The 25,808-nt window shown below is 43.2% G+C and overlaps 1 protein-coding gene across 1 annotated transcript in view; it reads right to left on the minus strand.

The window, feature by feature from the left end:
* FER1L6 (fer-1 like family member 6) overlaps positions 1–25,808 on the minus strand; it is a 148,410-nt gene that overhangs the window by 48,851 nt on the left and 73,751 nt on the right. Inside the window, exons 15-23 of the mRNA XM_073329149.1 lie at positions 25,176–25,276; positions 24,437–24,527; positions 22,642–22,761; positions 20,695–20,847; positions 13,777–13,963; positions 12,946–13,070; positions 10,029–10,163; positions 9,240–9,389; positions 3,871–3,981 (exon numbers count right to left, since the gene is read on the minus strand). Of these exons, the coding sequence (XP_073185250.1) occupies positions 3,871–3,981; positions 9,240–9,389; positions 10,029–10,163; positions 12,946–13,070; positions 13,777–13,963; positions 20,695–20,847; positions 22,642–22,761; positions 24,437–24,527; positions 25,176–25,276 (1,173 nt within the window). The remainder of the gene's footprint in view (positions 1–3,870; positions 3,982–9,239; positions 9,390–10,028; positions 10,164–12,945; positions 13,071–13,776; positions 13,964–20,694; positions 20,848–22,641; positions 22,762–24,436; positions 24,528–25,175; positions 25,277–25,808) is intronic.

Consider the following 25,808-nt stretch of genomic DNA (forward strand, 5'->3'; position numbering starts at 1 on the left):
AAAAATCATGGAGCAGGTCCTCAAGAAATCAATTCTGAAGCACTTAGATGAGAGGAAAGTGATCAGGAACAGTCAGCATGGATTCACCAAGGGCAAGTCATGCCTGACTAATCTCATTGCCTTCTATGATGAGATAACTGGTTTTGTGGATGAAGGGAAAGCAGTGGATGTGTTCCTTGACTTTAGCTAAGCTTTTGACACTGTCTCCCACAGTATTCTTGTCAGCAAGTTAAAGAAGTATGGGCTGGATGAATGGACTATAAGGTGGATAGAAAGCTGGCTAGAGTGTCGGGCTCAACAGGTAGTGATCAATGGCTCAATGTCTAGTTGGCAGCCGGTATCAAGTGGAGTGCCCCAAGGGTCAGTCCTCAGGCCGGTTTTGTTCAATATCTTCATAAATGATCTGGAGGATGGTGTGGATTGCACCCTGAGCAAGTTTGCAGATGACACTAAACTGGGAGGAGAGGTAAATACGCTGGAGGGTAGGGATAGGATACAGAGGGACCTAGACAAATTGGAGGACTGGGCCAAAAGAAATCTGATGAGGTTCAACAAGGACAAGTGCAGAGTCCTGCACTTAGGACGGAAGAATCCCATGCACCGCTACAGAGTAGGGACCGAATGGCTCAGCAGCAGTTCTGCAGAAAAGGACCTAGGGGTTACAGTGGACGAGAAGCTGGATATGAGTCAACAGTGTGCCCTTGTTGCCAAGAAGGCCAATGGCATTTTGGGATGTATACGTAGGGACATTGCCAGCAGATCGAGGGACGTGATCGTTCCCCTCTATTCGACACTGGTGAGGCCTCATCTGGAGTATTGTGTCCAGTTTTGGGCCCCACACTAGAAGAAGGATGTGGAAAAATTGGAAGGAGTCCAGCATAGGGCAACAAAAATGATTAGGGGACTGGAACACATGACTTATGAGGAGAGGCTGAGGGAACTGGGGATGTTTAGTCTACGGAAGAGAAGAATGAGGGAGGATTTGATAGCTGCTTTCAACTACCTGAAAGGGGGTTCCAAAGAGGATGGCTCTAGACTGTTCTCAGTGGTAGCAGATGACAGAATGAGGAGTAATGGTCTCAAGTTGCAGTAGGAGAGATTTAGGTTGGATATTAGGAAAAACTTTTTCACTAGGAGGGTGGTGAAACACTGGAATGCATTACCTAGGGAGGTGGTGGAATCTCCTTCCTTAGAAGTTTTTAAGGTCAGGCTTGACAAAGCCCTGGCTGGGATGATTTAATTGGGGATCGGTCCTGCTTTGAGCAGGGGGTTGGACTAGATGACCTCCTGAGGTCCCTTCCAATCCTGATATTCTATGATTCTATGGTTCTATTTGAGATGACTCTCAGGCAGTATTCTTTGGGGAGGAGGGGTGAGGAACCCTGCTGTACCACAGATTGGAAGACTGCTGTGTTGAAGGATGCATCTGCTGTAGACGCCTGTACCAAGGCATAATATCTTTCAAATCTATGCACAGAGACCCACGTTGCTTCTCTATGGATCTGCAGAAGAGGGACATCTCAAAGGGAATTTACTAATGCCAAGGCTGGTGAGATATACAGAGAGCGGAATTTCCAGTCTTCTCTGGTGGCGTGGGGCTTCAGGTAGAAGACAGGTAAGTGCATGACCTGGTTCAGTTGGAATTCCAAGATTACTTTCAGAATGAATTTACGATATAACCTCAGGGAAACTTTATCCTTATGGAATACCATATAAGGAGGGTCTGCGATAAGGACCCCCAGTTCTCCTCCTCTTCTGGCTGAAGTGATGGCAACCAGGAAGTCAACCTTCATAGACAGAGGGGTAAATAAACATGAGGCTAAAAGCTTGAATGGTGAATTTATTAATGGAGGTAGGACTGGATTGAGGCCCCAGATTGGAGTAAATTTTAGCACTGGAGGAAAGATTCTGACAAGACCCTTCAGAAACCTTACTGTAGTCAGACAAGCAAAGACTGAATGGATGTCCACAGGAGGATGAAAAGCGCTAATAGCTGTCAAGTGCACTTGTAAGGAGTTGAGAGACAACCCCAACCTTTTCAGAGCGAGAGGAGGTTGTCCAGAATAGTAGAATCTCAGACTGGGAACAGTCAATGATGCTGATGTCATATAGAGAATCTCCTCCATTTTGCTGTATAGCACTTTTTCACAGAGTCTTTTCTGCTATTGCCAAGAATGGATTGTGTAGCTACTGAGCACGATCCCTCTAAGTTTGTCATCCATCAAAATACCAAGTTGCAAGATGAAGAGATACTGGGTTGGGATGGAAGATCTTGTCTTTGCCCTGGGTCAGCAGTCTGAGATCTAGTATGAGCCTCCAGCCTCCTTTCTTCTTGGGGATGAAGAAATATCTTAAGTAAAATCATTTCCCCCCATGTTGGGGTATACTGGCTCTATAACTCCCATTTGGAGCAAGGAGTGTACTTCCTGTCAGCAGTAGGGAGGGATTTTGAGAGGGTGGATGGATTAGAACTTTGTATATTTGGTGATGATGAGTTCCATAACCCATTTGTCTGATGCTATATGGTGCCATGCCAAGGAAAAGTAAAGTAAATGGCTCCCAAAAGGGGTGGGGAAATCTGAGCCCAGTAGAGTTGGTGGGAGGATTGGTTTGCAACTCTGAAAGGTCCCATCAAAAGGACTGCTTAGTGGGAGGCTGGGCCTGGGAGGACAATGAAGAAGGAATGTTCTGCTTTCGGTGCTGCTTTCTTTGATGATTTCTTGGGGGCTCAGAAGCCCTCTGAGGGTGAAGAATTGTGGAGTGGGCTGTTGTTGATGGGAAAACTGAGACTTAGGATATTTTCTTTGTGGTTCTGGGATATTGATACCCAGAGAATGGAGTGTTGCGCTCAAGCCCTTGAGGTTATGTAACAAACATCTGTTTTCTCACTGAGTGGGTTCTTTCCTTCGAAGGGCAGATCGGATTTCCTTGGAGAATCCAGAGGCCTGGAGCTATGAAGTCTGTTTCACGACTATAAATGTTGCCAGGGAGTGGGAGGCTGTATCTGGTGTGTGTACCAAAGCCTGGGAGGCAGAACTTGCTAGCAATTTACCTTCCTCAAGGGTTGCTCAGAACTGAAGTCTACACCCCTGAGGCAGCTTGTTGACAGAAAAGTTATTATAATTCATACAATCATCCTTTTCCATTAAAGCCTACTAGTTTGCTGTGTAGAACTGAAAACAGAAGTGAAGTTTTTTTCCCCAAAGAGATCTAAATGTTTGGCCTCCTTGTCTGTGGATTCAGATCTGGGTTAGTCTTGCTTGTTCCTTTCATTACAGCCCACACTCACAGCTGACACCCTACAGCTCACTGAGACTCACACTAACACTAGAAAAGAAATCAGAACAGGTAGAACTATTTACAATATTTACACTAGAAAACAAAGACTGCAAGCTAATGCTGCGGACACTGGAGAAGTTTGCTCTCCAGTCACAGGTGGTAGAAAGGAACTGGAGAGGCTGTTGGTCCGCACCATCCCTTATGTCCTCGGTTCAGAGCACGAGGAGAAGGGTACACGCATAGACCAATGGACACTGCTAGTGAAAAGTCTTCCAGTCTCGGGTGCATGGAGTGCATGTGCATTTGAGCAAATATGTATAGGGACCGTCCTTTGAAGAAAAGTCTGGCCCTAGTTGTTTTCAAGATCTAATTCAATGGTTGGAGTTACTGCCTTATATGTGTTGTGTTCAGGAATTGCACCTGATCTGGCCCTTTTAGTTACATTTGAACAGTCAGTTGAACAGTTACATTTGTGTAATTCCCACTGATTTGAATGTCAAAAATCACATTGCTAAACCCTGTGCTCCACTGCAAAAATGTAGAATGTCTGGGAGTCTGAAAAAGTCAAAAATGTTATTCTTTGTAACTTACCTCCACTCTGTATTTGCTTAAAACAGGCCGGATGTTGGCTGGAACTGGGTAGAACTGGCTTACGTCAGGTGGATCCACTGGTGGAAGGCTCACTGGACCAGAATCTGGAATCTGAAAAATGAAATAGTCATAACTCTTTGTCACTGCTCTGTGAAATATAGTCTCAGGTCCCCCTGTAAGTTGTCCATTGCATACAGTACTTTACAGCAACTAGGGCCATCATGCAGACAGAATACATGCTCGGCATTGTGAGAAAGACATGCTTTGGAATGCTCTCTGCTTTGCCATGAGGCCAAAGCACTTCATGGGAACAGGTTATTTTAAATTCAATAGACTGAATCATGGAATCATAGGACTGGAAGGGACCTCAAGAGGTCATCTAATGCAGTCCCCTGCACTCATGGCAGGACTAAATATTATCTAGACCATCCCCAACAGGTGTTTGTCTAACCTGCTCTTAAAAATCTCCAATGATGGAGATTCCACAACCTCCCTAAGCAATTTATTCCAGTGCTTAACCACCTTGACAGTTAGGAAGTTTTTCCTAATGTCCAACCTAAACCTCCCTTGCTGTAATTTAAGCCCATTGCTTCTTGTCCCATCCTCAGAGGTTTAGAAAAACAATTTTTCTCCCTGCTCCTTGTAACAACCCTTTATGTACAGTAACTCCTCCTTAACATTGCAGTTATGTTCCTGAAAAATGCGACTTTAAGCAAAACGATATTAAGTGAATCCAATTTCCCCATAAGAATTAATGTAAGTGGAGGGGTCAGGTTCCAGGGAAATTTTTTTCACCAGACAAAAAACTATATTATATATATATATATATATATATATATATATATATATATATATACACATAGTATAAGTTTTAAACAAGCAATTTAATACAGTACACAGCGATGATGATTGTGAAGCTTGGTTGAGGTGGTGAAGTCTGAGGGTGGGATATTTCCCAGGGAATGCCTTACTGCTAAATGATGAACTAGCATTCGGCTGAGCCCTCAAGGGTTAACCCATTGTTGTTAATGTAGCCTCACACTCTACAAGGCAGCACGAATGGAGGGAGGGGAGACAGCACGGCAGACAGAGACAGAGACACACACCCTGTGTGTGGGAGAGAGAGAGAGGCGCATTGCCACTTTAAGTACACTGACCCCACTCTAGGTACATTGCCTTTAAAAAGATCAGGAAGTTGAGACAGCAGCTGCGGCCAGCTCTCTCCTCCTGAGCCCTGTCCTGTGCCCACCCTGCTCTATATGGAGAAGGGGTAAGCAGGGGGCAGGAGTAGGGGGGAGGGGGGCACCCTGACATTAGCCCCTCTCTTCCTCCCCCCGCACAGCAAGCAGGAGGCTCCTGGGAGCAGCTCCAAGGCAGAGGGCAGGAGCAGCACATGGCAGTGGGGGGAGGGATACCTGAACTGGCCAGCAACTGATAGCCTGGTGGGCAGCTGCTGCACAGGGAACTTAGGGGGGCTGCCGGCCCACCCTGGTTCCAAGCCCCCACCAGCTAGCGCCAACGGGCTGCTCTTCCTGCAAGCAGTGGACAAAGCAGGTGGCTGCCAAACAACGTTATAAGGGAGCACTGTGCAACTTTAAATGAGCATGTTTCCTAATTGATCAGCAATGTAACAATGAAACAACATTAACCGGGACAACTTTAAGTGAGGAGTTACTGTACTTGAAAACTGTTATTACGTCTTCTCTCAGTCTCCTCTTTTCTGCACTCCCCCACAATCTCTCTACAGTAGATCTATGCCCCTTCCTGGTTTGGTATGCCTTTTCTTCCTCTAGTACTCCAGGCTGAGCCAAAGGGGCACTGATCTCTTCTACCAGAAACTCAATTTCTAACGCTGACAAAACTATGAATTGCTATTTCACAGATTACCGCCTTTTGCTCAGAAAATTCTGTTTGGCTTCATTATGAAACACAACACATAAAGAGGTGACTATGGGACAGGATTAGAGAGGAAGGATGTGAAATGTCTTCTGGTTAACTAAGGGCAAACAAAATTAGATCAATTAGATGCGCCATGGTGCGATAATGATCACACACAAGTGAAAGAGTAAGGATTCTGGGAAATAGTCATAGTAATGTAGTGTCTAGAGTGCTTTATAATTATTGCCACTGAAATGTTAAGGCTATGAGAGAGTCACCAGGGAACCTGTAAAGTTCACATCTTTTGTTTCTTTTAAATAGGAGTCATCTGTCTTCTGTGTCCTGATATGTGCTGCTGTGTGGAAAGTTCATTTAGTATAAGGAAAAGGAGATATTTTCCTTACCACGTTGTAGGCGCAGAAAACAGAAAGGTGTAAAACATCTCAGAGTGACAGCATTACACAGTACAGTGGTGATAATGATAATAAACTAAAACAGTAACTCATATTTATATACAGAAGCACCTCTGATCCAAAGCAATCCCAAAGCACTTTATAAACTGAAAAGTGGGATCATATCCCCAGTCCTTCCCTAAAGTGGTGAAACACAGCAGCTGTTTAATCACAAACACTGGGCTGAATCTTCTCTATTCCATCATGAAACTCCATCAACTTCAGAGGAATTGCACTGGTATAACGAAGAGGAGATTTTGGTCCAGTGCCAGCATGCCACAGTTTAGGATAGAAAGTGAAGAATTACACTGTAGTTAGCTGAAATTGTATGGGGAATTTTAGGGGTCAGGAGAAATGTAATTACTAGAGGGTTAAAACTCTTTTCAGCAGAAGATGAAACTATTCAAAAACTGATTCTTTTCATCTTGTTACAACCTTTTTGCAAAAATGTTGTTAAAAAGCTGGCCAAATTTTTCTTTAAAAAGGAGCTTTTTTTCTCGTGAAAATAAGGCCATTTTCAACAGGTGGTGGGCCCATTCAGAGTAAAAGGTGGCTGTGAGACTCTAAAGCCAAAATTCAAAAGTTAACATTGGAATTGTCACATGTTTTTGATGTGTACATAGTCATTGAATCAAAACAAAATGTGATGAGTGAAATAAACTGAAATGGTTTAAATTTTAGTCTGACATTTCAGGGGGAACATTTCCAGACAATTCTAGTAACTACACAGATGGGAACCATTCCAAGATATCTAGGCCAGCATTCCTAGCTCTCAAGAAAGGTGCCCTGTGAGCGTTAATGACTTCAAATGATCAACACTAGCAAGTGAGGTAATATCTGTTATTGAAACAACTTGTGTTGGTGAGAGAGACAAGCTTTCCAGCCACACAGTGCTCTTCTTCAGGTCTGGGAAAGGCAAATCACAGCTAAATGCAAGATGGAACAGATTGTCCAGCATAAGTAGTTAGCACATATTGTAAGGGACCATTCAAGGTAGAGTGGCCTATTACCACCTCTGCAGTCATAAGACACAAAGAGGGGGTCAGTGGGTTACAGATTGTTGTAATAAACCATAAATCCAGAGTCTTTGTTCCATCCAAGATTATTAGTATCTAGTAGAGTCATGAATTTAAGCTCCCAGGACCGTCTTTTGAATGTGTTATGCACGTTTCCTTTCAGGATGAGGACTGATAGGTTATATACAGAATGATCACTTTGTGAAAAGTGTTCACCCACAGGTGGTAGGGTGTTTTTGTCTTTTATCATTTTCCTGTGTGAGTGCATTGCAGAGCGTAATGATTGTCTGGTTTCACCCACATAATTTTTACTGGGGTATTTAGTGCCCCGGATGAGGTATACCACATGTTGTGATAGGCAAGCGTAGGATTCATGGATCTTGAAAGGTGTCTTGTGCCAGGGTGTTGATCATTGTAGCAGTGGAGATATGTGCACTGCATACATATTAAGACTAGCAAGTGTCCACTATTAGTCATTGTTTCTCTAATCTCCTATTTGTCTAAGTGCCTCAACTGTTCTGTTACACTGAAATCAACTTTAACCCTTTTGCAGTGACCTAGAACTACCTCAGTAATTTCAAAAAGGGATCTTCTCTCATACATATTGTTACTCCAATTATAAAATAGCCTGAATTGAAACAAACAACAATTTGTAGATCGGAACTACCTAATGTGGTATATGTGGCCAAAAGCGTTATTGTCTCCGAAGTACAGAGCGAATTAGAGATTGTAGAGTTTCTTCTCACTGAGCATCATCAGGAATCCTTTGATACCAGAAAGAAACTGCCAGCACATCAGGCCTCTGAGAATGCTTTAAAGCCTCTCATAGTGTTTTAACACATCTTTTCTTGAATGGTTCTTTAAAGTCCATGCTCTTGAGCATTATCTGTGATGAAAACAAGCATTCTTTAGGATGTAATCACCAAGACAAACAGTGAAGGGTCTGAGAATACTGAATGCCAGCACTGGGTTATTTTTACATTTATTTTCAGCTCTTTATTCAGGCCTTAGATATTTTCAGATCAGTCTGGTATGTTGTGCTGTTTCCCTTCACCCAGATAGAAGTGAAATAAAACTAAATGTTCACTCTGTTCACTAGAAACATGGACTAGATTAAAAATTGAGAAACATATTGATTATGGAGCTAGATTCTGTCCTTAATTACACCCCACTAAGTTGGTGCGTTCCCCTCCTTGATGTTATTTAGGTTTAATTGGGGAAACAATTAGCCCCACATGCTTTAAAATGCAATTTTACTCTGGCAAGTGATTATTAAAATGCCATCATGGGGGTTGTGTGTTTTACATGTTATGTCTCACTCATTCCAGAACAAATTTGTTCAGTTTACAAGTAAAAAGAAGTTTCTTCTACCTGTCAGCCCTACAAATTCTGCTTTGGGTCTGAAAGTCAAGCTGTCTTGTTTGTGCATTTGCAAAGCCATGCCCAGATGTGAGGGCAGAATTCAGCCCTGCAACTGGAAACTGGTTAACAATTCTGTTTATGTGCTACAGCCAGAACAGAACCCAGTTAACTCTCCCTTCTATACATTGCCTCCATACTGGTAATAAGAGTAAGTAGTAGTAACAATTTATTAGTGTTGTTAAAGACATAGACCTCTAAACAGACATAGGGAGCAGTAAGAAGATGCCATTTTTACACAGTCACTTCCCAGAACAAAACGACACTTTACCTTGCAGTCAATAGAATTAGAGCAGGGTAAAACCAGTGGAAATGCGAGGTAAGCCAAGCTAGAGGATTCAGAGGGCCAGCAGCAGTGGAAGTAGGGACAGTGTTTATTGTTCCAACTGCAGGATGAACAGGAATGACAACTGCATCATGTTCTAGGCATATGAGATGTAAAGGAGAAAGGATCCAATCCTGCTCTCTCCTGGGTGCAACTCCTTCTGATTTTAACAAGGGATGCACCTGTATAAGTGAGGACAAGACTAGGACCACGGTGTCTCTTTGTACCCTAAATGCTTTTACATGCCCCAAAGGTAAATGTTAATACTCAATCCCTCACCTGTAGCAGCTCGAATGCAGCAAGAAGGTCTCCTCCAGACAGATTTCCACAATGCACTGCGTGATAAGATAGTTTAGGTGGCTCGTATTTCTGATCAGCAAGTCTCACCACAGGGGCAGCTACTGTTGAGCCAATATAGTCTGATTTACCCTAGATAAATAAGGATACATACTTCGGGTTATTTTGTAAGTAGTCTAAACATAGCAGCAGCCTTAGGAACTGCTCCTCCCACCCTCAATCCAAATGTGGAAAATGGGCTTTTAATATATCTGACAAAACTACTCAGTCAGGTGCACAGCAAAATACAATGGATGGCAACTATTGAAATGATAGAGGGTGTTCTTTAAACTCATCTGAAGTTTACCAATGCCTTGATTTCACATTTCAGCAATTCTGAAGGCAGTATCCTAATAAGCAGTGAGATGGCACTAGATTTCTGTGAGCTGGAGGTAAATTCGGGTCTCTGAACATACATAAATACAATAATTACAACTGCGTACAAGTAAAAGGATGTTTCTACTGCAAACCCCTTTTTGGATCTGAGAGTCAAACTGGAACAACAAGACCAGGAGGTTACAAAGACGTAACTGAGGACTGGATATAAATCTGGTTCTCAGACTACGTCCCATCACAATATTAATCTCCATTTTAAAGGGCCAGAAACTGATTTACATGGCCAGAGAAACTACTTTTAAATGTCTGTTAAATGACATAGCTTTGATTTTTACATAGATAATACATTACACTGCAACAATTCAGATTTTTTAATAAGAGGCATTTCATCTTTACCACTGCATCATCATCGTACAGCTCTATGACAATCACTGGTGGGAATTCAGCAATTTCCTTCCCTTCACCATGGAGCACAATGTTATTGAACAGCAGCATCTGATTCCACGTAGGGGATAATGTCTGAGAAATGATCTAGTGAAAAACAAACAGCATTTTAAGAAGGCTGGTAAAAGACTGACTGGTGTGCTCCAGCAGAAAGTGGCTGCACCGTGATGAAATCTTTTCCAGTGGACTAAACTAAACTATTAAGAGAGGGTGAAATACAGAATCAGCACAAGGCCTATTTTAAATGTCACTCACCTCTGCAGAGGTCCTGCATCAGAACCCATGCAAGCCTCATTTAGTGCCCAGTCCAGCAAAGCACTTAAACCGCATGTGTAACTATGATCCCATTAACTTCAGTGAGGGTCCTCATTTACCTAAAGTTATGCATGTGCTTAAATAGTTTGCTGGACTGGGGCCTAAAAACCTTAACATGGGCCTTCATAAGTGCATTGAAAGTCTTTCCCACACAGATGAATACCACCCCTGTTCATTCTGAGCTGTAAATGTTCCCCCCTCCTTGCCTTACAGGCTCTTCCTGAACAAATAACCAGATATCTGACTTTATATCTTGCAGTCCTTGTGCATGCAAAACTCATACTGCAATCTATGGGAAGGCTGCCTGTTTGGAGACTGCAGGATCAGGCCATGTATAGTTAAAGAAGAACTTTGAGCAAAATGTATTCCACTTTTTCATTCTGTGGGGTAAACATTTTCCAAGTAATTTTTCTTCAAATACAGATGCCAATAATAACTCACAATGTTCTTATTGAACAAGGTAATTTATTGATTAATTCATAACAATTTTTTTTTATTTTTTCCTTGCAATTTGCTGCTGCACTTCAGACATGCTGGGCTGGTCAAGGCACTTCCTCAAAGACAACAGCTTAGCTGCTTTGGCAGGAAATGTATCTACCAATGTTAAATTTTAAAGAAAAAAATATCCGCTGCAAAATCTGACTCTCATCATCTGCTGTTGTTCTGTTAAATGGAAATGTCTTCTTTCACTGTGGTTTATTGGAGCTTGGTGGACACCATTCTAAAAACAATTCAAATGATTGCATGCAGTATTTTATTCAGACAATATGTTACTTCGCACTTATGTGTGTACAAAATGCTGTCATACGTAGGTCTGATTCTACTCTCAGGTATGCTAGCTTATACCAGGATCAACTCCGTTGATATCCAGAGAGCTACAATGGGGGTAAACCAAGATTAACTCAATTGATCTTAACCATGAGGGTAAAACAGGCATAAGTGAGAGCAGAATCAGGCCCTATGACTCTAGAGAGCCACCTGGATAGAGAAACCTTTTCCTTGCCCTGGCCCCCAGAATCTGCTGCTATAGAAACTTCCTTCAGAGAGCCAGAAGGGGATAAACATTATTTTTCTTAAAGCTTTGTTACCCTGTGAAAAGTGACTATAAAAATAGTTGATTTGGGTTCCACATTTATTGATCCTTGATGATTTCTGTGTCAAATGTGCTCTATTTACAAGTGAAATAGTGGGTTACTGAACTTCCACCCTTGCAAAATTAAGATGGGCTCTGAGAGTCAAGCTGAGTTTTTCCCATCAAGCTGGGTGAGTGAAAGTGAAATCCAACTCTCCCACCCAAGCCCGGGCCAGGTTGCAGGGTTGCCATGCAGAACCCTCCCACCTTCCCTATGGGTAATAAATCAGCTGTCCCTTGTACCGGTTGCACAGCATACTGAAACCACAGGATCTGGGCAGAAGCCCCTCTCTTGTCCCCAGGAAACTCCTTGCTCATTCCAAAATGGCCTTTCATGCCAATCTCTGTGCGGCTGGTCTGGAGACCATTTCTCCAGTTCAAAGGCAGCCCTAAGGAGGCCTCTCAATGAGCAACTATTTTTCAGGACTTAAGTAGTGCAGAGAGTCTCTGCACCTGGTGTGCATTTTACCTGGTAATGCCTCTCTGAAACCATCCTTGTGCTCTACTAAACTCCATTCCAAAGGGCCAAACTGACTCACATGGCCACAGCAGCACTTTGGGCTTTTTTAAAAAGTGACGCAGCCTTGCTCTTAACACACACAAAAATAGTGGCGGGGATGCAGGACACAGCATCTGTCCCCCTGCCAATGGAAATGGCCTAATCTTAAAGTCTAAAGAGGGAGAATTTCAGAAAGATACAACCCAGCCCACACTTGCTGTTTCGGTCCAATAATCTCAGAGAATCTAACATCCAAAGGAGTCAAAACAGATTGGCACTAGTCTAATTGCAGACCAATTACACTTGGAGAGCAGATACAAGGCTGCATCTGGTGACTCATTCTATATATGCTATGCCATCAGAGCAGCTGTCCCTGATGGTATATTTGTTAATTTAATCATACCAAGAGCTAGAATGGCAGTGGTGTTTCTTTAATGACAGGCACATGTCCTCAAAACAGACAGCCGCGCTAGGACTTCTGTTTTCAACCACACTTGGTATTCATATGGCTGGATATTAGTGCTATGATATAATATACACTGTGACTGGCTCTAAGAGATACTGCAAATAAGTAACCACTCGTCTCAATAATACACTATAATCCTTTACATTTCTGGAGCCCCTTGCGTCTAAGAATCTCAAAGTGCTTTACAAACTAATGAATTAAGCCTCACAACACCTCATTATGGTAGTTAAGTAGTTTTTCATTAAGCATTATCCTCATTTTACAGAAAAGGAAACTCAAACATCTAATACTGGCCACTGAGAGTGACAGAAGACTGCACTAGATAAACCACTGATCTGATCTGGTAAGGTAATTCCCAATTGCCTTTGAGAATCAATATTTTTTCCCATTTTCACCACTTTAATGAGACATCTCAGTTCCTTATTTACACAAGGAGAAGGAAGACTTTGCAACTTACCTTGGTGGTCTGGCAGTGCGAAACAAACGTTACTTTGGCAAAGGGATCAGAAAGTCCAGAGCTATCTGCCGCAATGAGCCCCCTGGCCTGATACATGTGGGCTCTTAACTGGAAGAGGTGCTTGGCTGTGTCAGGACAATGAATACAATGTTATCAGTTTTGGGGAAATGATGCCATGAATACATGGAAAGAGGACCACCCACAAATTCCAAAACCTTGACCCTCACAGCACTCCAATGAGATAGGAAAGTGCGATCACCATTTTAAAGATGGGGTATCGGAGCGACAGAAAGATTAAATTCACACACAATTCACACAGTGTCAGAGCCAGGGTTATAAACCAGCTCTGCTAATTTCCAGTCTTTTCTCTCATCACTTGACCATAGTATCTCCCTATGTATATTTATCACCTACGATGAATTCAAGCACATATGCTTTTATCAAAAGATCCAGTGGAAGACTCCTCATTTGGGACATTTAAACTAGGGAGCAAAAACAGTTCAACATGTGCTAAGGGCAACAACCTTGCATTGAGAGGGATATGGAGGGGAGGGCGTAATGTAGTGTGTCTTTTCCATCTCTAATGTCTATGATTCCATGAAGCATCAATGGAGGTTTTAAGCATTCAGTAGCTGCCAAGGTGGCATTCAGCAACTAGTCAGTGTCTCTGATTAAACAATGTGCTAAAATGTTAATTTAAGCATTTTTGGGGAAAAATGCAAATACATCAAGTAGATGTTTTGCTATCCTCCTAATTTAGAGCACCATATGTCCAACGTTCCATACTACCGCTAAGTATCCTTGCTACTGTATGCAGAAGTATTGTCTTACTTTTGTACACCAGACTGGCAGGTGAAGGAGGAGGAGGATGTCCTGTACCATCTGCGGAGGGCACTTCAGTCTCATGTCCTAAAGGTAAGTTCTCCATAATGGTATGGGCATACTTGATGGAACCAAGCCACAAATAGGTGTCTACTTTTGCAGGTACATTCCAACCCGACAGGCGTTTTCCTGGTAACTGAAGAAACATAGGTCATCAACCAATACAAAGTAAGAGAGATCACTGAATGTTATTTATAGTTTGGGCAAGCTGCACTGCTGAACAGAGGAGCATCCACTCAGTTGCTATCAAGCCGGTATCAAGTGAAGTGCCCCAAGTGTCGGTCCTGGGACCAGTTTTGTTCAATATCTTTATTAATGATCTGGAGGATGGTTTGGATTGCACCCTCAGAAAGTTTGCAGATGACACTAAACTGGGAGGAGAGGTAGATACGCTGGAGGGTAGGGATAGGATACAGAGGGACCTAGACAAATTAGAGGATTGGGCCAAAAGAAATCTGATGAGGTTCAACAAGGACAAGTGCATCTTCTTAGGATGGAAGAATCCCATGCACTGCTACAGACTAGGGATTGAGTGGCTAGGCAGCAGTTCTGCAGAAAAGGACCTAGGGGTTACAGTGGACAAGAAGCTGGATATGAGGCAACAGTTGTTGCCAAGAAGGCTAATGGCATTTTGGGCTGTATAAGTAGGAGCATTGCCAGCAGATTGAGGTATGTGATCATTCCCCTCTATTCGGCATTGGTGAGGCCTCATCTGGAGTATTGTGTCCAGTTTTGGGCCCCACACTACAAGAAGGATGTGGAAAAATTGGAAAGAGTCCAGCAGAGGGCAACAAAAATGATTAGGGGGCTGGAGCACATGATTTATGAGGAGAGGCTGAGGGAACTAAGATTATTTAGTCTGCAGAAGAGAAGAATGAGGGGGGATTTGATAGCTGCTTTCATCTACCTGAAAGGGGGTTCCAAAGAGGATGGATCTAGATTGTTCTCAGTGGTACCAGATGACAGAACAAGGAGCAATGGTCTCAAGTTGCAGTGGGGGGAGGTCTAGGTTGGATATTAGGAAAAACCTTTTCACTAGGAGGGTGGTGAAGCACTGGTATGAGTTATCTAGGGAGGTGGTGAAAACTCCTTCCGTAGATGTTTTTAAGGCCAGGCTTGACAAAGCCCTGTCTGGGATGATTTGGTTGGGGATTGGTCCTGTTTTGAGCAGGGGTTGGACTGAGGTCCCTTCCAACCCTGATATTCTATGATTCTATGATATGCTGATAAATGACTTGCCTATTTAATCACAGGATCATAGAAATGTAGGACTGGAAGGGACCTTGATAGGCTCTGAGGCAGGACGATGTATTATCTAAACCATCTGTGGTGGGGCTTCAGCCCCACACTGGCAGAAGAGGGGTTAAAGTAGCCCAGGGAGGTTGTGTAAGAGGCAGCCAATTAGGAAAGGGCTTATAGAGACAGCCAATCAGGAGGTTTAGAGAGACAGCCAATTAGGGCCAGGTTGGGTCATATAGGAAGGGATGCTGAACAGAGCAGCTTCAGTCATTCCCTGGAGTTTGAGGAGTGAGGACTGGCTGCCCTGAAGGAGGGAGAAGAGACAGCACCATGGTCCAGGCAGTGCTGGACAGGGTCAGGGGAGCATGAGTGAGCTCCCGGCTGACTGCTGCCAGACTGAGGCCATGATACAGGGGCAGAGAAGGTGCTAGGGCTACGGGGAAGTGGCCCAGGGAAACAGACGCCAGGGGTTGGAGGTGACACAGCGTATGACTGCTAGTCCTCTCCCCCTTTGGCCCCAGTTGCTACTGATGCAGGTGGCTAAACCCTGGCCTGCAGCCTACCACTGAGGCAAATGGCTGGACAGAGGACTGCTGGCCTCCCAGAATGGGGCGGGAGGGAGAGAACAGAGTGGGGCACAGCCAAAGAGTTGTGTCCAGAAGAGGATACCATGGTCCTGAGAGCAACACGGGTCCTGATGGCAGAAGTGATGGTGGCGAGACATCACTAGATGAATGCGCACTGGTGAACCAGAGCTAATTCCCAGGGCGGCCAGCAGGAGGCACTGCAGTGGTGAGTCAAACCCCATTACACCATCCCTGATAGGTGTTTGTCTAACCTGTCCTTAAAACCTCCAGTGATGGAGATTCCACAACCTCCCTAGGTAATTTGTTCCAGTGCTTAACTATCTTTACCATTATGAAGTTTTTCCTGTTGTCTAACCTAAATCTCCCTTACTGCAATTTAAGCCCATTATTTCTTTTCCTGTCCTCAGTAGATAAGGAGAACAATATATGACCCTCCTCTTTATAACAACTTTTTATGAACTTGAAGACTTATCATGTCTTCCCTTCCCCCTCACCCCAATCTTCTCTTCTCCAGACTTAACAAACCCCAATTGTTTCAATCTTTCCTCATAGGTCATGTTTTCTAGACTTTGAATAATTTTTGCTGTTCTCCTCTGGACTTTCTCCAATTTGTCCACATCTTTCCCAAAGTGTGGCGCCCATAACTGGACACAGCACTCCATATAAGGATTTATCAGTGCTTAGTAGAGTGGAAGAATTACATCTCCGCTCTTGCTTACAACACTTCTACTAATAAATCTAATAATGATGTTTGTTTTTTTCAACAGAATTACATTGTTGACTCATATTTAGTTTGTGATGCATTATAATCCCCAGACACTTTCTGCAGTACTCTTCCTAGGCAGTCATTTCCCATTCTGTGTTATATTTGTCCTTTTTTTCACGATTTCTCAAAGATAATAGGTGATGATTCAGAGATCTCTTCAGCCAGTTCCTTAAATATTCCAGAATGTGTTTTGTCAGACCCTGCTGACCTGAAGTCATAATGGGGAGGATGGCCATGTGACCTACTTGGTACAATGTATTTCAAGATTCAAAGGAAGGAATTGATAACAAACCTAGTTGTAAAAGTCTGCTTTCAGTGGGATAGTGTACAAGCCTTTTCTTGCTAAATAACAGCTGTAAATTTGCCTCTGGTGTTTGCTATGTTAAATTTCCGAGCCTATGGCGCACTGTCCACCTCATGCTGCTTTCTGACTGTATTATGGCTGCTCCTAAATAAGTTATTACTTCATAGGGCAAGTCAGAAAACTTTTGATGAAACTTTTTCCAACATAAAATGTTACATTTTTTGACAATACTTTCAACAATATTTTTTTTCTATCAAGCTCTGCTTAATTCAGTTTTTTTATACTGCTTATTCCTAAAGCAATTCATGACATAAAATGACTAGACAGTCACTAACTTGGATTTAAACTTGGAGAGTGGTCAGTTTGGATGAACTATTACCAGCAGGAGAGTGAGTTTGTGTGTGTATGGGGGTGGGGGGATGTGAGAAAACCTGGATTTGTGCAGGAAATAGCCAGACTTGATTATCATGCATTGTGTAAAGAGTTGTCACTTTGGATGGGCTATCACCAGCAGGAGAGTGAATTTGTGTGGGGGGGTGGAGGGTGAAAAAACCTGGATTTGTGCTGGAAATGGCCCACCTGATGATCACTTTAGATAAGCTATTACCAGCAGGAGAGTGGGGTGGGAGGAGGTATTGTTTCATGGTCTCTGTGTATATAATGTCTTCTGCAGTTTCCACAGTATGCATCCGATGAAGTGAGCTGTAGCTCACGAAAGCTCATGCTCAAATAAATTGGTTAGTCTCTAAGGTGCCACAAGTACTCCTTTTCTTTTTGCGAATACAGACTAACACGGCTGTTACTCTGAAACCTGTACATTGCAATGTTTTCCTGACAGACCCTAACAATTGATGATGGCTTAACTGGTGCCTTTTTGTTTCACTTGGTGTAACAGTGTGTCTTGTAAGCAACAACCTTTGTATTTTAAACAGGGGGGAAACATCCCACCTTCTGGGTTATCCATAGTGCTATCCATAGTTGTAACTTTCTTTCAAGTGAAAATACAACTACTTGTACTGTGCCTCTGAGGTTTAATCTGATGGATAAATAGAATTGCTACACCAGAGTATCTTAATGACCGTTTCATTTTGTTTGAAATGACTACTTCTAAAATTAGTTTTACTTCATTCAAATAAAATAGAACATTTTGATAGACCTGGGAGAGATTTCTCATAAGAAAGCTCTAAAAAGATTCAAGAAGCCTCTTTAAAAACTGTAAGTAGAAATGCACTGAAATGTTATTCTATGCAGTAAATAGTATGCACAATAAATTACTCTTGATAATTAGCAGAAGTCTGGATACCTCTATCTGCTGACGAGCCACGTTTTATTTGCCTGGTTCCAACAACAACCATCTTAGGTGATGAGTTTCTATACACGTAATAAGCAATGTTAGCTTTGCTTATTATTCCAGAGTGTCCAGGCTTTTCCTTCCAGCTGTTGCTGATGGACAGTGACTACATTCCATTGTTGCATACTGTTACTGTGCATGTTACCTCTCTTTGTATAACACTGCTAAAATGGTCTTGTCAGATAAGTATATTATTCAATATTTTATATATCTAACATCTTTCCTGTATGGATCTCAGACATGGACTCTTTATAGATGGCACATTTAACAGCTTGAGCAATTTCACAAGCGTTCCCTCCGCTCGATAATGAGTAAGGCTGTGAATCATTCACAGGCGTCATGGCTTCCGTGACCTCTGTGAATTTTGCAGGGCTGGTGCAGCTGACCCCAGGACCACCACAGCATCTGGGAAGCCCTGGGGCCAGCCGCACCACCCGGACCAGCGGAGGTGGCAGTGGGGCCCCGGGCTGCCCCTGGCCCGGACCAGCGGAGGTGGCAGTGGGGCCCCGGGCTGCCCCTGGCCCGGACCAGCGGAGGTGGCAGTGGGGCCCCGGGCTGCCCCTGGCCCGGACCAGCGGAGGTGGCAGTGGGGCCCCGGGCTGCCCCTGGCCCGGACCAGCGGAGGTGGCAGTGGGGCCCCGGGCTGCCCCTGGCCCGGACCAGCGGAGGTGGCAGTGGGGCCCCGGGCTGCCCCTGGCCCGGACCAGCGGAGGTGGCAGTGGGGCCCCGGGCTGCCCCTGGCCCGGACCAGCGGAGGTGGCAGTGGGGCCCCGGGCTGCCCCTGGCCCGGACCAGCGGAGGTGGCGCCGGGGCCCCGGGCTGCCCCCCGTGCACCAGTGGCAGCAGGGCCACGGGCTTCCCCCCCACCTGGACTGGTGGCAGGGCTGCCCCCAGCAGCAGCAACAGGGGCCCCGGGCTGCCCCTCCTCCAGTAACAGGGGGACACAGGCTGCCCCCAGCTGCAGCAGGGGCCTGGGCTGCCCCACCCAGCAGACACATCGCCCAGCTCTGCCCCCACCCCCAGCAGCAGTCTTCAGGAGTGCCCCCCTCCCAGCAGGTAAGATTTAGTCACAGGTATTTTTAATAAAAGTCATGGACAGGTCCAGGACCATGACTTTCTGTTTATTGCTCGTGACCTGTCCATACCCATGACTAAATACCCGTGACTAAAATGTAGCCTTAATAATGAGCATTCGCTGGCAGGACAGAGTGACCAATATTAAGGTCCCTGAAAGAGCAAACACAACAAAGCAGTGAGGAAATGCTATTGAGAACACAATTTAGGTAGACTGGACATGTCATCAGAATGGAAGATCTGTCTCCCAAAACAGATCTTGCATGGGGAGCAAAAGAAGGAAGCGTCGTCCGTATAAGCGCTTAAAGTTAACCTAAAGTGCAGCCCACTGGAGACTATCAACCTCAAAGAACTTGAGCAAATGGCTCAGGACAGGACACACTGGTAGTCTCTTGACAAGATCAGGATGTAACAGGTTTGAGTAGGATTGACGAAATCATCTCCAGGCTGCACGTGAAAAGCGCCACAGAACTGCATTGTCAAACATAATATTTACAGACTTCCCATGGCCTTAGTGTAGCCAACTCTATGCATCATGGTTCAGACTTTGGAGTCGTGTGTAGCCAGAGCTGAGAATTGCTACAATATTGTCATCATTGTCAGCGATGGAGTACCAACATATATCTCACATGCACATTTTAAATTGGAGTTATAAACAGAAATGTTTATATTATGTCTGAATCTCTGCACTTCCTCATTGTCTGAGTGTGGTGAATGTCAATCTGTTGGAGTTTCCCTTGGAGTTTTCAAATGCTGCTTAATGTATTCATCAGAGAAGAAAGGTTTAGTGATCTACCAATTTACATCTATTTGTGCATATTTGGATTAATGGTACACTTGGCAGAAGCAGGAAGCCAGGGGATGAATTACTTAGACACCATGATGATGAGCATGGTATTAAAAGCAAAACAGAAAAGTAGAGAATATAGATAAAATAGATCAGTGTTTCTCTACCTTTTCAGGTTGGTGACCCCTTTTTAAGACAAAATTTTTCTATAAGAGTAAAAATGTATCCATGACAACAATGATAAGCCAATAGAATTTATTTGTGTGTATTTTGAGAATTTGACAGAGCATACTTAACCTTGTAGAGTGAGGCTGTGAGGTGAAGTTGGGGAGTGAGATTTCATTTGCTTTAGATTGCAATAATGGTTTCAACACTTTTGCCCTCCAAATTGCCTTTTGTGACTCACTGGTTGACAAATATGGATCTAAATCATACAGATAAACCCACAGATTCCTTGCAGATCAGATTTCAGATTTTTGGTATCTCAAATGAAATGCTCTCCTGCATAATTTCACTCTGCATATATTTAAGGTAGATGCATGTGGGCTGAGTGAAACATGGATAAAAATGGTTTCAGAGTAGCAGCCGTGTTAGTCTGTATTCACAAAAAGAAAAGGAGTACTTGTGGCACCTTAGAGACTAACCAATTTATTTGAGCAGTGTCACAAGTACTCCTTTTCTTTTTATGGATAAAAATGGTGTTCATGGAGTTATCTGCTCAAAACATCTTTGTAAAAGATCAAAATGTCTCAGACTTACTTTCAGGAAATGGGTTTTAATCTTCCCACAGTTTTTCCCTCTCTGTTCATTCACTGGGGAATAGAACACGTCTTTTGCTGGGATTCTTGCATATGCAACTCTTTTGTTGTTGCTGAGCATCCAGATGAACACATCAGGCACCGTATGCTGCGGCTATTAAAATGACATGGAACAGAACTTGTATGCTTTGAACACTGGAGCTACATTAACAAATATTCTTTTTATGAGCAACGATCGTTACTTTTTGTTAAACATGAACTAACAAGACCTAACTCTTTTCAACAATTTGACAAGACAAAGCCAGCCTTTACTGAGAAGAGACAGCCAGCATCATAATCTAGAAAAATCTATCAATTCACACCTAAAAATCCATATGCCGGACTGTGATACATAGTATCTGCCCAAACCTCAGTTCCTGAGCACAGTCAGAGTTTGTTCCTTTTAAGGTTTTAAGCTTTTAAGGACCTTAAACTCTGTTCAAATATCAAAGAGGGTTAGTAGGTGACTTGATCATGGGCCTACACAGGGGAAAAGTATCACATACTAAAGGATCTTTAATGTAGCAGATAAAGGCATAACAAGCTGCAGTGGATGGAAGTTGAAGCTACGGAAATTCAAACCAGAAATAAGATGTAAATTTTGAACAGAGAATCTCACCGAGGGACATGGTGCATACACCATCACTTGAGGTCTTTAAATCAGACTGCCTGCAATTCTAACAGATGCTTTAGCTCAACCAGAAGTTATGGGACTCGATGCAAAAATCACTGGATAAAAAATATATGGCCCGTGCTATGCAGGAAGGCAGACTGGATACTCAAAATAGCTCCTTCTGATCTTAAAATCTATGGGCTTGATACTCATTTACCCAAAGGCCTTAAGGAAAATGAGAATTAGGACCCACCATTCTACTTTCTATGAGGTCCTGGTTGAATAAGCTCTCCCAACACATGGAAGAGCAGCAGAGACACTTTCTGGCTGAGACTACAACAGGACTCCTGCACTACCCTCTTTTGTGTGAGTGAGAGATTCGCCATGGATCCTCCGTGTAATCACAGATCCACTGGTCACAATCCCCCTCTTCCACAGCCCCTCACGCTAGTGCAAGTGAAGCCTGTACAGGCACAGCTGTGTGGCAGGCAGAGGGTGTAGATCCCCTGTGGGATACCCTGTATACCACTCCTCCATCCTGCACCTTTCCTTTAGGTGCTTCTTGTGCCCTAGATTTTTACTTTCAGATGAAATCTCACCAGGGAGGCCATTCTTCATTGGGCAAATGCATGTACAGTGTATCCAGTTTGCCCCTGTCACAGTGCCCTGGCCACAACCCCATTTTCCAGGACATTCCCCATGCCAAGGGCTGTACATGAGGCAGAGGTGCCAACTTTCTGCTTATCCTGGGGCTGCTTGACCCCCACTCCAGGCTAGGCCACGCCCCCACTCCACCCCTTGCCTTAAGGCCCCACCCCCACCCCACTTCTTCCTGCCCCTGCTCCACCTCTGCCCCACCTCTTCCCACCCAGTTCTGATCCTCCCCACAAGCGTGCCCTGCCCCTTCCTGCCCTGCTCCTCCCCCTACCCCCACAACGCCTCCTGCACTGTGCTGAACAGCTGATCTCTGGTGGGTGGGAGGCGCTGGGGGAGTGGGAGGAGCTGATTGCCGGGGCAGGAGGTGTGGAGAGGAGTGGAAGGAGCTGATTGGCAGGGCTGCCGGTGGGTGCTGAGCACACACTTTTTTTTTTCCCCGTGGATGCTCCAGCCCCAGAGCACCCATGGAGTCAGTGCCTATGAGGAGATATAGAGTAGTGGGGATCACCAGCTAATCAATCTAGTCAAGATCTAGCCCAAGGTTTTACTGATTGTACTGTATTATAAAGACTTGTGTCATCTTCGTTAAAACATTCGACATTGTGACCTAGGTAAAATCCTGTGTCAATGGTGAATTACCTCATCAACCAAGAATCGAATTTTCTCTATGAAGTTCTGTGTTTCACGCATCAGTTCATCTACTGACATCTTTTTTTTCTGCTGCTGAACAATGCCATTGGCATCTGAGGACATTGCTTCCTGGAACAGGAGTGGACAATAGGTAAGTATTTCATATACACGGTGAGTTCATGAAAAACTTATTTCAGACTATCCAACTGGGCATGTAAGGGGAAATAGCTACCCAGGTTCACTATGAAATTTTTTTTTTTTCAAAATTTCAAAGCAGAGGGCAAATGAACTTTCAGGAAATGATTCCAGTTATACAAAATGTGCATTTTCTCCACTGTGTGTATGTGTGTTTATGCAGTGAAGGTCCCCAGAAATTTGTATTTACTGCTCACAGCATAATAGGGCCCTGATCCTGATGGAGGGCTTTGATCAATACTGTACTGCAAACAATGGCATAAAAATAATACATACATTTACTGTGCAACCACAAGGTATAGTAGAAAATGCAGGCCTATTAGTAGGGTGACCAAATAGCAAGTGTAAAAAATCGGGACGGGGTCAGGGGTAATAGCCCCAAAATCAGGATTGTCCCTAAAAAATCGGGACATCTGGTCACCCTATCTATTAGGATATGTAAAGATCCCTCTGCATTATACTGCATTATAATGATATTTTATGATACTAACATGATCCTGCTCCTGAAAGATGGTGTTAATTTCACTGAGTTGCTAGTACTCATCAACCCTCTGGATCAGTCCCCCTATGTGTATATATTAAAAATGGATCCTCTGATACTGAGAAAAGATGGTCCACTGGGTAGGTTGGTAACTGAGGCCTCAGAAGACTTAGGGTCGATGTCCTGCTCTGCCACTGGCTTTTTTGTGTAACCTTGGGCAAGTCACTTAGTCCCTCTGTCTCAGCTTCTCAATGGATCGGTGCCTCAGTTCCCCATCTGTAATATGGGGGTAAGAGTATTTCCCTACCTCACAGGGTTGTTGCAAAGAGACATACATAAAGATTGTGTGGCAACTCAGATGCTACAGTACTAGGAGCCATACAGGAGAGCTAGAACACAGATGTATATACATATAATCTAGGGAGAGATGAAAAAATGTATGGATATTTAATTCTCTTTAGATGTTCTGTGCCAGAGTCTCATTTATAGTAAGATCTTTTTATGCCACTCTGGCAGTGTAAAAGGGCCTTACTATGGATGCAAATGTGACAGAGTGTAAATGAGGCTTAGTGTAAATCAAAATCAAATTAGCAGTATTAACTTTGAAAAATCAAGAAACAAAAAATATTTTTAAATATACACACATTTATTTATGTCTATCTATAGCTCTTGCTATATCGAGATATATGTAAAAACAGCAAAAATATGATGGGCCTGATTCTTCTATCACTTAGGCCCAGATCCATCAAAGCAATCAGGCATGGGCTAAATCCGTGCTTTACAACTCGTGTAAATCAGGACTAACTCTACTGAACTGTCAGGAGTTGCACTACTGTAAAATCAGGATAGGTACGAAGAACAAAGCTTTTTGCTGTAATTGCTTGCTTTAAAGTTCAACATGAAAAATCTTAAAACCTTTTGCTTAGCGCAGTAGCCTTTTTTTTAAAAAAAAAAAGCTCTTGGATGTAATTTTCACATTCATTATGAAACACCCTGGCACCGAAAAACCAAATCCAAATTACTACACACACACTGCATCTGATTAAGATTAACTCATTATATATAACTCATCTTATATATTATATAAGATTAACTCATTATATATATATAAGAGGGAGCCTTTCATACCAGTTCTTGCCTGCACATCATAAGTCTTTTTTTGTCCAAAGCAGTCTGGTTCATCCCTTGGGGCTTCTTTTCGGCATGAGCAATGAAGGCTCTGAGATCAGGGAATAGTAATACAGAAGCATTTGTTATGAGAGAGATTACCTTATTATGATGGCTGATAAAATAGACTGCAAGTGAATTATTATCTGGCACAGTGCGTGGAGCAGAAGATGGTGATGCTGGAATTGCCAGACTAATATAAATGTTGAAGGCACCACCTATATTGGAGAGAGTTAAGAAGTACATACAATCTGTACTGTAATGTTTAGATATAAATTAATTCACTCTTGGGCTTTGCCTCTGTTTTGGATCCAATCCTGTCCATCTTACTCAGGGCACAATGGGAGTTCTGCTTGTGCAAGGAGGCCCTCTGTATTCATTTTAATTTTGCATGATTTTTATAATGTCTGTCTTGCACCTTATTGCTTCTCAATTATTCTCATAACTGTTTTATTTTTAGAGTCCAGAAAGCTTAAGATCAAATCCAGTAATTGACAAATGGAAAACAAGTCCTGGAAATTAAATAAAATTGCACAAAATAGGAGCCAGAGGCTGTAAAATTCTTTTACAGCAGACTACAAAGTACAGCAAATTAAGTTCATTGTATTTTTCATGCATCTTGCCAATTTATGGGTCCATAGCCTGGAAATTGCTACCAATGTATAAAGTAACTTTATGCTCCAATAATAAATTAGGTTACCTGCATTGACTGATAAAGGCATTTAGAATGGTGTTCATTTTCTCTTCTGACGCAGTCTCTGAAACCTTGATCAAATCTTTTACTTCCTCTAACCCATCTTCCTAAGAACAAGATGGGGGGGGGGGAAACATTGTAGAAAGAAGAGCTGTCAGTGTAATAATTTGTACTACGGTTATTGAGTCTAGCCAGTAAGAGGAAGACTTGTATCTTGAAAAGTCTGAGCTTTGACATACCGCTAAGCTTGGAGCATGCAAAGGAAGGACCACTCTGTTTGGGCCTTCCTACAGCCTTTCTATGCCTAAAGTATTGATTTAGGAGCCAGCTTCTTTACCTAATTTATAAATGTAAGTGAGTGGGGAGTATTCTTTAGTGGTTAGATTACAAGACGTGTGGCTTCCTGGATTCTATATATAGCTTTGCCATTAGCTAGGTGTTTGTCTTAGGCAAGTCATCTAGGTCATAATTGTTAAATTTTGGGTGCCTAAAATAACACACTTACGTTCATACATAAGGCCCAATGCGATGCCCAGTGGCATCAATAGGGATTGGATTGAGCCCTCAGGTGTTTAATTAAGTGGCTTGATTGTCAGAGATGACCTCCCTGAGAGCTGTAGGTGCTTAGACACTCTGAAG

This window comes from Lepidochelys kempii, chromosome 2 (assembly GCF_965140265.1).
Source record: "Lepidochelys kempii isolate rLepKem1 chromosome 2, rLepKem1.hap2, whole genome shotgun sequence".
Taxonomy (NCBI): domain Eukaryota; kingdom Metazoa; phylum Chordata; order Testudines; family Cheloniidae; genus Lepidochelys; species Lepidochelys kempii.